At 45.9% G+C, this 14,310-nt stretch overlaps 1 protein-coding gene across 2 annotated transcripts in view; it reads left to right on the top strand.

Annotated features, from left to right (window-relative positions):
- Positions 1-13,497, top strand: part of LOC141117276 (legumain-like) — a 152,508-nt gene extending 139,011 nt beyond the window's left edge. The window contains exons 11-14 of one of the 2 annotated variants that reach the window (XM_073610041.1): positions 6,096-6,296; positions 7,496-7,666; positions 9,432-9,499; positions 12,617-13,497. In XM_073610041.1, the coding sequence (XP_073466142.1) occupies positions 6,096-6,296; positions 7,496-7,666; positions 9,432-9,499; positions 12,617-12,659 (483 nt within the window). In that variant the 3' untranslated portion in view covers positions 12,660-13,497. The remainder of the gene's footprint in view (positions 1-6,095; positions 6,297-7,495; positions 7,667-9,431; positions 9,500-12,616) is intronic. The other variant, XM_073610044.1, reaches the window with a different exon arrangement.
- The last annotated feature ends 813 nt before the right edge of the window (positions 13,498-14,310 follow it).

Here is a 14,310-nt window from a genome sequence, read left to right as displayed (position 1 = left end):
AGCCGAACAAGGAACCCATACAAAAAATTCTTCCCCAAGTACGAGACAAGGCTCTGTCTTGAGGTTCAAGCTGGAATGAAACTTTATTCAAACACATGCTATACAGATCCCACTTCAAAACGCTTCCCCCCACCCTTGGAAAACAGGGCGGGTTAAACTGTCCAATGACAATGGACACACAGGTCAGGTGTGTATAACTTCTCATCAGTAAACAGTCTTAACAGGGGGCTGCTGGAGGAATCCCCCTCCCTCTTTCCTCATAGCAAGACACTTAGACATCCCATAATAGTTGAGGCAGACAGCCACAACAGACAATAGAATACAGTCACACCCCAACCATCACAGCAAATAGTACACAACATAATGAGACAGCACACATTATGTATACATATATACAGCATTGAGTCTGACTAGCACAGATCATAGTGGGGTTCTCATCCACCTTGTGCCCCTATTGGTGACTCCCGTCATAATGGCATATCCAGGGTCCCCAGAGTCTGTGTTTCTTGGGGGACATGGACCTGAATCTAAAGTAACACCACCTCCAGGGTCCCCAGGCATACAGCTCAGAACGAGCACCATTCCTCCAAATGCCAGGGCCCATAATCAGTAGGCAAGAGGCTAGCATTCAGTCCCCTCCAAAAGCCTCTGTCCCGGCTAGGTCTGTCACATTTCTCCATTTTCGGCAGGAGACTAACACAGGAGGAGACTCCAGACGGGTTGACTCCGAAGTTATCAGTAGTTCCAGTCCTCTAATGCTGGTATCCACCCAGTACCCCGTATAAATTGTTCCAAACAGTCTTCACTCTGTGTTTCCTCCAAACGCCACTCCCATTCACTCCCAAAGTCAGGGTCCCTGGACAGCCTCCAATACAACAATCCCAGGCCATCATAGTCAAAGCCTTCCGTGGGGCTGTCATCCGCTGACCACGGGCACTCTTGGGCTACATACCACCGGAGGGCTCTGTAGCTCTCGTCCAACCGCATCTCTGCCCGGATATTCCTGCTTAACTCAGCTGTCCACTCCTGCTTTGGCTGTTCCCACAATAACAGCATTCGTACTTCATACTGCGACCAGTACCTTACATGAATGGAGGGGAGAAATTTTCCCTGGTGTCACTGCTCGAGAGCTAGTGCTTTCTTCCAGAGTTCGCAGTGGATAGAATCAGACCATCCAGGGCCGATCCTACCCAGGGTGCGAAGGGTGCTTTGCACCCAGGCGCCTGCAGAGGTGGGGGCGCCGAAGAGCCAGACTTCTCCCCTCCCTCCTTCTCTCCTTGTGAGTGTCCGTCCAGAACTCCAGTGTGAGCGTAGGGCAGCCCGTCCAGCCTGGCAGTGCTCGGGGGAAGGGCGCTCCTCTTCCTGACATGAGGGTTCTAGTCAGTGGATGCTGATGTGCTGGAATAAATTCCTCACACTGGGATCCCACACTGTCTCTACCAACTCCAGTTGGAATGCCTCCCCCTCCCATCTCTATCTCGGGCTGCACGGAGAGAGAACTGAGGTGAGTCAGTGTGCTGTGTGTAGGAATGGCATCCCCTACACACCTTTAGATGTGCTCTGGGCTGCCCCTGCTAGGAGATGTTTTATGGAATGATAGATTACATAGGATACACAGACCCTGTCCCTTCCTGCACCTCAGTAGTTCATTTACAGATGTGATGTTTAATGAGATGTACTAAGAGCCCTTTCACACTGACAGTGCAGGGGCATCGGTGGTAATGCGCTGCTACTTTTAGTGGCGTTTTACCGTCACTTTAGAGGTACATTTAACCCCCACTAAAGGATTCAAAGGCGCAACTGCTGAGGCGCTTTGCCGGCGCTGCCCATTGATTTCAATGAGCAAGGGCGCTTTAGTAGTGGTGTATACACCGCTCCTAAAGCACCTCAAAGAAGCTACTTGCAGCAATTTTTTGGACGTCCTGCCAGTGCTCTGCTCCAGTGTGAAAGCATTCGGGCTCTCACAGTGGGATTGCAGATAAGGCTTTTTCCGGGTGCTATTTTTAACACTAAAGCACCTGAAAAACGCCTCCAGTGTGAAAGGGGTCTAATGGACCATCTCCTGTACTATGTCTGCAGTAAGGATGAGCTCCGGCGTGTTCGCAAGCTGCACGTGCCGAGCCCGCCAGGAACTGGGCACTGCACAGCGCTAATCACAAGCAGTGAGACATTTCCTAAGGTGCGGCTGCAGAGATCGAGAAATGTCTCACTGCTTGTGATTAGCGCAGCGCATTGCCGACTTCCTGGCGCGTGCAGCTTGCGAACACGCCGGAGCTCATCCTTAGTCTGCAGTCTCTGACCATCTCCGGTATTATGTCTGCAGTCTCTGATCATCTCCTGTACTATGTCTGCAGTCTCTGATCATCTCCTGTATTATGTCTGCAGTCTCTGACCATCTCCTGTACTATGTCTGCAGTCTCTAACCGTCTCCTATATAATGTCTGCAGTCTCTGACCATCTCCTGTACTATGTCTGCAGTCTCTGACCATCTCCTGTACTATGTCTGCAGTCTCTGACCATCTCCTGTACTATGTCTGCAGTCTCTGACCATCTCCTGTACTATGTCTGCAGTCTCTGACCATCTCCTGTACTATGTCTGCAGTCTCTAACGTCTCCTATATAATGTCTGCAGTCTCTGACCATCTCCTGTACTATGTCTGCAGTCTCTGACCATCTCCTGTATTATGTCTGCAGTCTCTGACCATCTCCTGTATTATGTCTGCAGTCTCTGACCATCTCCTGTATTATGTCTGCAGTCTCTGATCATCTCCTGTATTATGTCTGCAGTCTCTGATCATCTCCTGTACTATGTCTGCAGTCTCTGATCATCTCCTGTACTATGTCTGCAGTCTCTGACCATTTCCTGTACTATGTCTGCAGTCTCTGATCATCTCCTGTACTATGTCTGTAGTCTCTGATCATCTCCTGTACTATGTCTGCAGTCTCTGATCATCTCCTGTATGATGTCTGTAGCATTTTTGGGGGCTTTTTCTAACAGACTCTCTAACAGAAGCGCTATCTGTCTCCATCAGAGAGGCCCCCCTCCAGGTCCCAATAAAGTACTCTTGCTTCTCTTCCTGTAATTTGTTTATTGTACCTGTAAGGATCCCAGGGTAATGAAGACTTCGTGGTGGAGCTGCCATAGAAATATTTGTAAAGGGGAGGAGTTACTAAAATGACCACGCCCATGTGGGGGCGCCAGAAATATTTCTGCACCCAGGCGCCTGTGACCCTAGGATCAGCCCTGAGACCATCCCAGCAGGACCTGCTCTGATACTGGTCCTATGTGCTGTATCTGCATCTCTCGCAACTTCCTTCTGAATTCCTCTTCCATGGCGGCTGGTTCCTGTACCTCTCCTCTCCTTTCAGTTGGTGCTGCTGTGACTTTTGCTGCTGCAGCACCTCTTTGCTGTAGCCAATTTGCATCCACAGCCGCTATAACTAGGTCTATGATCTCCGCTGTAGGGTTAGGACCATAATGTGCCAGCCTTATGTTAACAGCCCGATCAAAACTTGCCTCTTCTTGTGTCCTGCTTGTTATGGTGGGCCTTTCAGTTATGTTGGGTCTTTCGGCTCTATCCATTTCGACTAGTTCTGCGATAGTGTCCCTCTTCTTACGGTTGTTGTTGGTTCTCCAGTAAGTCCTTGAGGGAAGAGCATTTTAGCCATTCATACTGTGCTTCCATTGGCCTGTGTCCTCTTTTAGCTGTCCTTCTGGGCTGTGGGAATCATCCCGCTGCTTGCCACCAGTTGTAACGACACCCAGAGAATGAAAGGAGTTAAAGTCGTTTGGGTATGGAATGTCCTAAACACAAAGGCAGCTACCGAACACTTCCATCAGCTGAACCAGGAACCCATGTAACTTCTCATCAGTAAACAGTCTTAACAGGGGGCTGCTGGAGGAATCCCCCTCCCTCTTTCCTCATAGCAAGACACAGCCATCCCATAATAGTTGAGGCAGACAGCCACAATAGACAATAGAATACAGTCACACCCCAAACATCACAGCAAATCGTACACAACATAATGAGACAGCACACATTATATATACAGCATTGAGTCTGACTAGCACAGATCATAGTGGGGTTCTCATTCATCTTGTGCCCCTATTAGTGATTCCCGTCACAATGCCATATCCAGGGTCCCCAGAGTCTGTGTGTCTTGGGGGACATGGACCTTAACCTAATATACCACCTCCAGGGTCCCCAGGCATACAGCTCACAACGAGCACCGTTCCCCCAAATGCCAGGGCCCATAATCGGTAGGCAAGAGGCTGGCATTCAGTCCCCTCCAAAAGCCTCTGTCCCGGCTAGGTCTGTCCCACCAACAAACCAGCATAGCAAGATACAAAATAAAAGCTAGGGCCTCTGTCCATTACACCCCAATTAAAAATTAGGTGACTCCAAAAGCTTGTACAAAAAGTACGGTTTTCAATTTCTTTCGAAATTTCAAAAATTCATTCTCAAGTCTCAGTTTCAGAGGCAAGGAGTTCCAAATTTCAGCTCCTCCGTACTTCACTCGTTCTCCCTTTGCATGTTTCCTTTTTAATTCTGGAATCTTTAGTATGGCCAAGTTCGTCGATCTCAAGGATCGGGTAGGCACATACTTGACAAATTTTTCCTTCAGATACTCTGGGCCATATCCATGCAATGCCTTATGGACAAGACATCCGGTTTTAAACAGAACCCGTTCTTTCACGGGCAGCCAGTGCAGGGCTTTAAGGGATGGAGTGATGTGGTCACGGCGACCAACACCTGTCAGTAACCTTGCTGTGGCATTCTGAATCAACTGGAGCTTGTAGATGGTACAAGCAGGCAAACCCAATACAGGGCATTACAGTAGTCCAATCGACTGCTGATAATGGCATTGACCATGGCGATCTTGTCAGAGTCTGCGATATAGCGAAAAGTCGACCTCAGGAGTCTCAGGTAGAAGTGACATGAACTCACCACCTGATTTACCTGAGGGTGCAGGTTATGCTTCCTCCTTAGTAATGCTGCACAGTGGTTGTGTTACAGATCCTCTAGCTTAATGCAAATGTTTCATTGTGCTGATTGGCTGAAAAACAATACGCTCTGTGTGACTTTTTTTTTTTTTTTTATCTTAGCAATGATGTTGTATATATCCAGGCATTACTCAGATTTATCCCAATACCTCCCTTTTCCCATCTAGATCCGCTCCCGGCTTTATTTATTTTCTTCCCTTTCTCCTGTATCCGGATATCACATGTATTCCTCTCTGCAATGTCTTTGTTAGGCTTGTGAGATTCATACATGGGCAGCTTCTAGGCCCCCCGGTGCCCAACCTGCAGCCTGGGGGCCACATTCAGCCATTTGACACTTTTTGTGCAGCCCCCCCCCCCAGCGTGGGCTCCTGCAGACATTAATCTGTATTTCCCTGTTATAGCCGTGATCTCTAACAGTCTTGTGTAATGTCTCCAGTCTATGACTCTCTTGAAGCATATCATTAGTCTCCAACAATGTGAATAGTCTCTGACCATCTCCTGTGGTAGGTCTGCAGTCTCTGACCATCTCCTGTAGTATGTCTGCAGTCTCTGACCATCTCCTGTATTATGTCTGCAGTCTCTGATCATCTCCTGTAGTATGTCTGCAGTCTCTGACCATCTCCTGTAGTATGTCTGCAGTCTCTGACCATCTCCTGTATTATGTCTGCAGTCTCTGATCATCTCCTGTAGTATGTCTGCAGTCTCTGACAATCTCTTGTATTATATGCGGCTCTTTGGTGATGTCGAGGGGCCACACTTGAGAAAGTTGACCACCACTGTTCTAGGCAGTTTAACATATGTGTGTGTGGAGAGGGATGGGGGACGGGTGGAGTTCGGTAGTCCAGCAGGAAGGGGCGACAATACCGCTTGGGAACTCGGAGGCGCTGTGTTGTCAACTCATGACATTTAAAGGGGGAATATGTCCATGTATTGCAGAGATGTATTGTGTGGTGTGTGTGTTTTTTTTTTTAACACTTTAAGTGGTCAGTCCTATCAGAAACTAAGGACACTTAATGGGGGGAGGTAAGCCTATATATCCAAAGAGACTTTGTTATTGATATTCTGTATCTTGTTGCTTTTTCCTTCTCAGACTATTTCTAAGATGAAGGTGCGTCAGTTCCAGGGTAGCGGTAAAAAAGTCACCCCTCCAATGACCCTGGAGCCCATACACAACCTGGACCTGACCCCCAGCCCAGAGGTGCCCATGGCCATCCTCAAGAGCAAGCTCCTAGCTACTAATGATGCTGCCGAGGCCCTGGATATACTGAGCAGGATTAAGGCGCTACAGGAGGTGAGAGGAGCCGGCTGCTGATACAAAACAATAAATATAAGATTTTATTTTCTATTTTATAGCTCAACTGCAAATATATAAAAAACTAAAAAATGAGTCCTGTTGTGCATTAATTAAAAAAAAAATTCTATTTTTTTTTAAACCAGCATTTTCTGCTAGAAAATTAGAACCTCCAAACATATTCTATTTTCTGAAATCAGAGACCCTAGGGAATAAAATGGTGGGTGTTGCAGTTTTTTTATGTTGCAGGATATTTGTGCAGCCGTTTATCAAACACGTATTTTCAGGAACAAATATGTTAAAATTAATTTTGGCACACACACACACACACACTATAATATCCATTTTTCTTTTTGGTAAAATATAAAATTGGGTTAAGATGTGTAAATACCCAAAATGTCAAGATTTTAAATTTTTCATAGGTGACGCTTTAAAAGCCTTAATAGGTTATCAGTGTAGATTATTTGTGAATAATGACCCTAGAATTATTGCTCCCGCTCATTCGCAGCAATACCTCACATGTCACGTGCCGGAACTATGTGTGTGTTTGTATTAGCGGGGTGATGGGAATGTTTTTTTTAATTTTTTTTATTATTATTAATAATTTTTTTTCCCATATAACTTTATTGCTATCACAAAGGAGCTAACTAACCAGTTCCCTATATGATGGCATTGACAGTGGACAGGTACTCTTTATGAAGACATCAGGGGTGTATTGGACCCCCATTGTCTCCCCTGCCCTCCGATGCAGCTAGTCAAGCACAGATTGTGCAACTGTAAAAGTGATTGGCGGGCTGTAAAAAATTATACCAAGCTCATGGCTGCAGCTATGAACTTGTTTTAACCACTTCAAGTCTGGAAAATACAGTTAGTATAAATACTTAAATCTTCTTATTGGCTTCATGCATTCCTCTGCTTGTGCCAGGCAGGTTGTACGGCATTGAACAGTGCTGTCAGTCTAACATTGGACACTTGCTGGGGGGGCAGAATGGTGGCGTCATCCATACGGTGGTGCCCCATCATTGTCCAATCAGGATGGCGGGTCTGTGACCAAGCTGTGTTGCTTATCAACAATAGAGAAGTGTGGTCACTGACCGAGGTACCTCCAAGCTCCTCTGATTTTCCACATCTGGTCCTTCTATCAAACCAATATATCATAGCCGGCCCTCACATCCATCCCTCTTTTGTCTTCCCTCCAGGCCAAAGCCTTGATCGAGGAATCTGTAAAGAAGATTGTTTCTTTGGTGACGGAATCCGATGAGATGACAGAAGAGATTTTCACCGATCGGCTGGATATTAACGATCGCTCCTGTTACCGTGAGGCCGTTGAGCATTTCAAGAAGCGGTGCTTCAACTGGCACAACCCCCTGGTAAGTCCCGGTCATTATCGTTATCACAGCCTCAATCTGCTGCTTCTCTTGGGGGTGTCACAGGGGGGATCAATTCACTAAAGAATATCTCATGAGATAATTGAATCAGGTGACACATTTTTTTTCCAATTATCTCACGAAATGCTGAAAATGTCAATTCACTTGTCACCTTGTGAGTTACTTCCTTCACAAACCAAAGACATGAGGAAAAGAACTCGTAAAACTGCGTTATCGTCAATTCACAAAGGAAAAAAATGAATAAATGGATGAGTTAAGTCCTGGTCCAGGCATGAGGTATTGAAGGAATGTAAAAAAAATAAAAGCCAGTTTGGGGGAGTCTCTGCCTCTTTGGATCAGTTTCTTAACAGTAATGCGTAGAAACCTAAATATTGAAAAACGCAAAATTATCGGGAATGATTTACTTAAAGCATAACTGAAGGCAGTTTTGGATAGGGTGGAGATGGATTAGAACCCCTGCTTTCTGTGTCCAAGTTAGGGAGAATAAAGTGATTGTAAAGTTTTGTTTCCCCCCCCCCATAAAAATAGCAAACCATGTTATACTTGTCTGTTGCAGTGGATTTGCACAGAGCAGCTCGGCTCCTCCTCTTCTCGGGTCCCTCATCTGTGATCCTGGCCCCTCCCTCCTGTTCAGTGCCCCCACAGCAAGCTGCTTGCCATGGGGCACCCGAGCCGAGTCACAGCTTCCTGTGTCCATTTAGACACGGATCCCTGACCCGGCCCCGCCCCCCCTCTCCCCTGATTGGCAATTGACAATTATACAGCAATCAATGCTAAAAAAAAGGCACTGGTTACTGTGTAAATATCACTGGCAGGGAAGGGGTTAACACGAGGGGGCGATCAAGGGGTTAACTGTGTTCCCTGACTGTGTGTTCTAACTGTGGGGGAGGGGACTGACTAGAGGGGATGACATGATCGTGGGATGATCGTGGTTCCTAGCTATTAGGGAACTCACGATCTGCCTCTCCTCAAAGAACAGAGATTTGTGTGTTTACACACACGTCCCTGTTCTGCCTCTCGAAACCCACGATCATCGCGACCGCCGGCCATGAGCATCGACACCCCCGCAATGCAGTGGGCACACGTGCCTGCTATCCCACTTAAAGGAGCCGATGTACAGCTATGATGGTTCGTGGGATCATGCTGCCTGCGGCAGTATAATGACGGGGGCTGTGGTTAATAAAAAAAAAAAAGAAATAATATTTTTTTTTTACTTGACAGGTTACTTGAAAATTGACTTCATCTGCAGATTGAAGTTCATCCCTTTGATCTGTAGATGAAGAAACAGAAGGATACAAAAAGAATCAATGTTTCTTTTTATCTTTCTGTTTCCGTGGCTGAGCAATGTTGTTGATAAACGTTGCCCGGGACTTTGTTTACACTTCAGCTGTCAACAGGGGAATCCCACTGACAGCTGAATGAGGCAAAGGCTGTTAAGGACGCGGCAGCCCCGTTTCTTATCAGCCGATTTACGTTTTTATTTTCTACATTTCAGCTGTCAGTGGGGGAATCCCGCTGACAGCTGAAAGAACTGAGCCTGAAACTGTAGGTTTCAGGTATAGGAGCATTTGCACGAGTACTGATACCCATACAAATGCTTGGTATCGGCACTGATATTGGTATTGTGCAACCCTAGTATAGACATCTGATATCCAGGATAATGCTTTCATTGTGTAACAATTTTTTTTTCCTAAATGGTTCTGTGTTATCGGTGATATGAGACCTGACTGTGTATTTGTCATTGCAGTATGAGTTCTCCATGAGGCGGCTGTACACTCTGGTGAACCTCTGTGAATCCGGATTTCCACCAGAGAGGTAACCATCTCTGCCTTTCCTTGTAGTAATGTTAATTGTCGTCTATATATCTGCTCCGTCTCCTTCGCCCTGCGACTCTTCTGAAAAAGCAACAATGGCAGCCACTCTGTTTGAAATTGGCATAAAGAAAAGGTGCACATGGGCAGGACAATATGCAGACCTGTACAAGGGGGTCCCCAGCACACTTTCTGTTACCTAGTAAGCTGATGTCTAAGTTCCTGGTGTGTTGCTGTCACCCCTCCTCCCTCCATGGACGCCCAACAACGCAGCTAGCAGGGAGACGGCTTTGACAGACGGCGCTTCTCTCCGCCTTACTTAACTAGTGATGGCGCCGATCTGCGATTTTTTTTTTTTTTTTTTATTTTTTTTTTTATCGGGACTGGGGACATTATGGCGGACACATCGGACACTTTTGACACATTTTTGGGACCATTGGCATTTATTCAGCGATCAGTGCTAAAAAAAAATGCACTGATTACTGTAAAAATGTCACTGGCAGGGAAGGGGTTAACACTAGGGGGCGATCAAAGCACTATGTAAACTGTTGGTGCTATATAAATCTTGTATAATAATAACTGTGTTCCCTCTCTGTGTTCTAACTGAAGGGGGGAGGGGACTGTGTAGGGGAGATGACAGATCGCTGTTCATACTTTGTAGGAACACACAATCTGTCTCTTCTCCCCTCACAGAACCGTAAACTGTGTGTTTACACACACAGATCCCAGTTCTCGGTGTGTAACCAGCGATCACGGGAGCCCAGCGGTGATCCCGACCGCTGGGCACTCGCATTGGCTCCGGGGGTGAGCAGCGGGCACCCCTAGTGGCCATGGGGCGAAGCAACATTACATAATGTTTCGCCCAGCCGTGCCATTCTGCTGCAGTAAAACTGCGCCGGCTGGTCGGCAAGTGGTTAAAGGATAAGTTCACCTTTGGGAACATGTTGCATGTTCCACCAGATTTTAGGATGGAATATGTAACCTGTTCCCAAAGCTGCAGCCGCCGCTCGCTGCTCCCCACCCCCCCTCCCCCCTGGCAGCAGTATGGGGAGAGGTTTCCCTTACTAGCTGTCACTTTTTGAAAATGGCCTGGTCATGTGGGGCTCCGCCCACACTGCCACGTCACAGCTCTGCGTGTGAATGAACTAGAAGCCCCGACATCCACATAGCGGCTGTCCGCTTGTAGTTCTCAATGCACTACCACGGTGCTGTTGAGCGCTCCGGGAGTTCATTGAGTCTTCATGTCAGGGAGTATCGGCTCACCCCCTATGGGATGTACGGACACACAGATACACTGACCATGTGCTGGAGAACTGCAAAGCATCAGGGGATCTGATGATCACTAGTGCAAGGCTTTACAGGCTTCTGCAAAAATAAATGAGAAAATACACATTTTTTTTACCTACAAAAAGATGGTTATTTATTCTTTTTTTTTTTTAGAAAGGGGAACTTATCCTTTAAGTGCACCACAGGGAGCAAGATGTCAGCTCTTAAGTAAAGCTCTTTAGGTTTGGAGATCAGGCTGGACTGACTTACTCATCTGAGGGTCTGTGAGTGGGTGATGGTGGAGGTGGGTTGGAAGACTTCTCTCCCAAGGATTTCAGCCCAACTTACCAGAAGGCAGGTGGTAAGCCTTTTTGTGGGCTGCTACCTCTGGGTATGGCCTCGGGGTCGTTTCTCCATATACTTGTAAAGGTAGGTAAAAGGAGTGCCCAATATCCAATGGGATGCAAACTGAAAGGTTTTACTTGTTTTATTGACAGTAGCTACAAGTGATCAAGCCAATGCTTTTCGGGGAACAGAGACCCTGTCAGAAACCATGAAATCAGGCCGAGACAGAAGTACAGTTAAATCACACTTGTTTAATAATAAAAGTAAAAAGAACAAACATAGTCAAAACATAGCCAAAGTTCAGTAACTGGAACGGATAGTCAGCCAAGCCAGAAGTCAGGGATCAATGTAGTGGAACAGCAAACAGGATCTGGAGCCAGAAGGGATGTCAGCAAAGCAAGTCTTATGCCGCGTATACACGGTCGGACTTTTCGGCTACAAAAGTCTGACAGCCCGTCCGACAGACTTTTGGCGGACTTGCGGCATGCTTTCTAACGAACGGACTTGCCTGCATACGATCACACAAAAGTCCGACGGATTCGTACGTGATGACGTACACCGGACTAAAATGAGGAAGTTGATAGCCAGTAGCCAATAGCTGCCCTAGCGTGGGTTTTTGTCCGTCGGACTAGCATCAGACGAGCGGATTTCTGGGTCCGGCGTAGTTACGACGTAAAGATTTGAAGCATGTTTCAAATCTAAAGTCTGTCAGATTTGCGGCTGAAAAAGTCCGCTGAAAGTCCGGGGAAGCCCACACACGATCGGATTGTCAGCCGGCTTTGGTCCGTTGGACTTTTGTAGACGAAAAGTCCGACCGTGTGTACGCAGCATTAAACAGGATCGCAGGAGAAAGTTTCTGTGATGTTGACCAAGGTGAAGGCAGAGATCCTCTGGACTGGACAGCTTAAGTAGGCAGGACTGACAAGCAGGATATGATCAACAGCTGAGTAACTGTGAAGAGATTTTACATAGTATTTAAAAAATAAAAACAGCAGAAGCGAAAGAAACCAAAACACTAAAAATGGATAAAAGGAGTTTATTTTTCTCTGATAGCCCTAAAGAAGGGGGGGGGGGGAGTTTCTGTTCCCACGAAACGCGTTGGCTTGATCACTTTTCGCTACTTTCAATAAATCGATTACAAATTCACCTTTCAGTTTGCATCTCATTAGATATCGGGCGCTCCTTTGTACCTATCCTTATAAACTCGCAATCAAGTTGACTTATAGTTACGTCTTTAGGTTGCACTATTGATGCTCTCATTGGGTAGAATAGAACTACATGACGCCGAGGTGCTTTGCAATTTCTACATATATTTGCTGAGAGGTCTGTTTGTAAAATGGCAACAGATATGACCGGTCTTTGCTCATTGGAACATTTGCTGTGTATATAACGGCCCTTTTTATCAGTTGTGGGTCCAGATTGATGAGCAGCTTCCATTTTTCCTGCCTTGCCCTGTTATATAATATTTAGTATTTTGGAGACCTGCTGACACTATTTTGTGTTTTTACAGCATCACCCGTGCTATGGATGACGTCTGCCAAGGTCTTAACTGACACGACTGGCAACATCGAGTGTTCCAGCAGAGGGCAGTAGAGGGGCACTGGTGCTGATTAATCCTCTCTACCACAGCCTGAAGCTTCTACCTCAATCCTGAACTACTCTGACCGTTTTTGCCTTCAACATCACAACTCTTTGGTACAAACCTCAACCTTCATTTACAAAGCCAAGTCCATCTAAGACTGTGTTGGCTGTTGGACCTGAAAAGCTTGAGCGAGGCCCTGATCTGTACATCCAAAATGAGGAGCATGTGTGTGACCTCCACACCCCTCTCAGTGCCCAAGAGGGTCAGGAACTCCCCCCTGGGAAGTCAAGGCCTGCCCCCTAGAGGCCACCAAACAACATAAATCACAAGACTTGAAGAGTGGTGACAACTCTTGAGATGCTGCTTGACCAAAGCGAAGGGTGGAAATTGACTCGGACTACCTCTGGCCAGTTTTAATGTCTGACTTGAGTTTGATCACATTTTTTATTTTAGGGAAATTACCACAAACTGAAAATGTAGCTTTTAACTTATTAGAATGCAGATTTTACATTTTGTATCACTAGAATGTGTTTGTTTTAATTGCAGAGAATGTTTTAGTGTTTTTTTTTTTCTCAAAGACTGTGAATCTGTCACTCAGGTAACAAATTGTGGAAGTCAATATTCTTGTATAGCTATAGTACATACCACAGACTGCTGCCTTTATACTTGAAATGTGGTTCTTATTAAAGGGTAACTCCACTTTTGTGGGGAAAAAAAACACAAATAAAGAAAAAATGATACAGCATATACAATTGTAACGCACAATATATTGTAACTAAATGTTATTAAAAATGACCTTTCCTTTTCAATCTGCAGCCGCTGTAATTTTCTTAAAATGCTATATGGCTACAGTGCCTTGAAAAAGTATTCATACCCTCTTTTCCACATTTTGTAATGTTACAACAAAAAAAGTGTATGTATGTATTTTATGTGATAGAGCAACACAAAGTGGCACATAATTGTGAAGTGGAAGCAACACATACATACACTTATTTTTTTTTCAGGTCCGGAGAATTTCAGGTTTTTGACTACTGCCCACCTCTCCCACTTTCCACCCCTGAATCCCCCCCTGGTGTTTGTTTAAAACATACCCCCTATGCATTCCACTTTTCCTGCAGTCATCAAGCTCAACATTTCTCATTCTTTTTACAGTCACGGCGCATTTTAAGAATATGGAAAATCTTGAGGCATCCCCAGTCTACAATGTACAAAATGTAAATGAGTCTGGGATGATGCTTATAACCTCCATGATAAAATTAACTTTACATTAGAGCCCCCTATCTCATCAGAAGTGCCCTTCACATCAAAGGTCCCCCATCATGTCAGAGGTTCCTCCGTCACATCAGGTTTCCATCACATTAGAGCTCCACTCATTACATCAAGGTCCCCCCCATCACATCAGAATGTGTCTTAACAATGGGGAACCTGAGCCTGGGGCAATGCACACAACCATGATGAAATTAACTTCACATCAGAGGTCTCCCCATCACATCAGAGGTCTCCCCATCACATCAGAGGTCTCCCTAGAGCAGGGATATGCAATTAGCGGACTTCCAGCTGTTGCAGAACTACAGGTCCCATGAGGCATAGCAAGACTCTGACAACCAAAGCATGACACCCAG

This window comes from Aquarana catesbeiana, linkage group LG13, assembly GCF_042186555.1.
Source record: "Aquarana catesbeiana isolate 2022-GZ linkage group LG13, ASM4218655v1, whole genome shotgun sequence".
In the NCBI taxonomy this organism is placed as follows: domain Eukaryota; kingdom Metazoa; phylum Chordata; class Amphibia; order Anura; family Ranidae; genus Aquarana; species Aquarana catesbeiana.
This window is presented reverse-complemented; position numbering and strand designations above follow the sequence as displayed.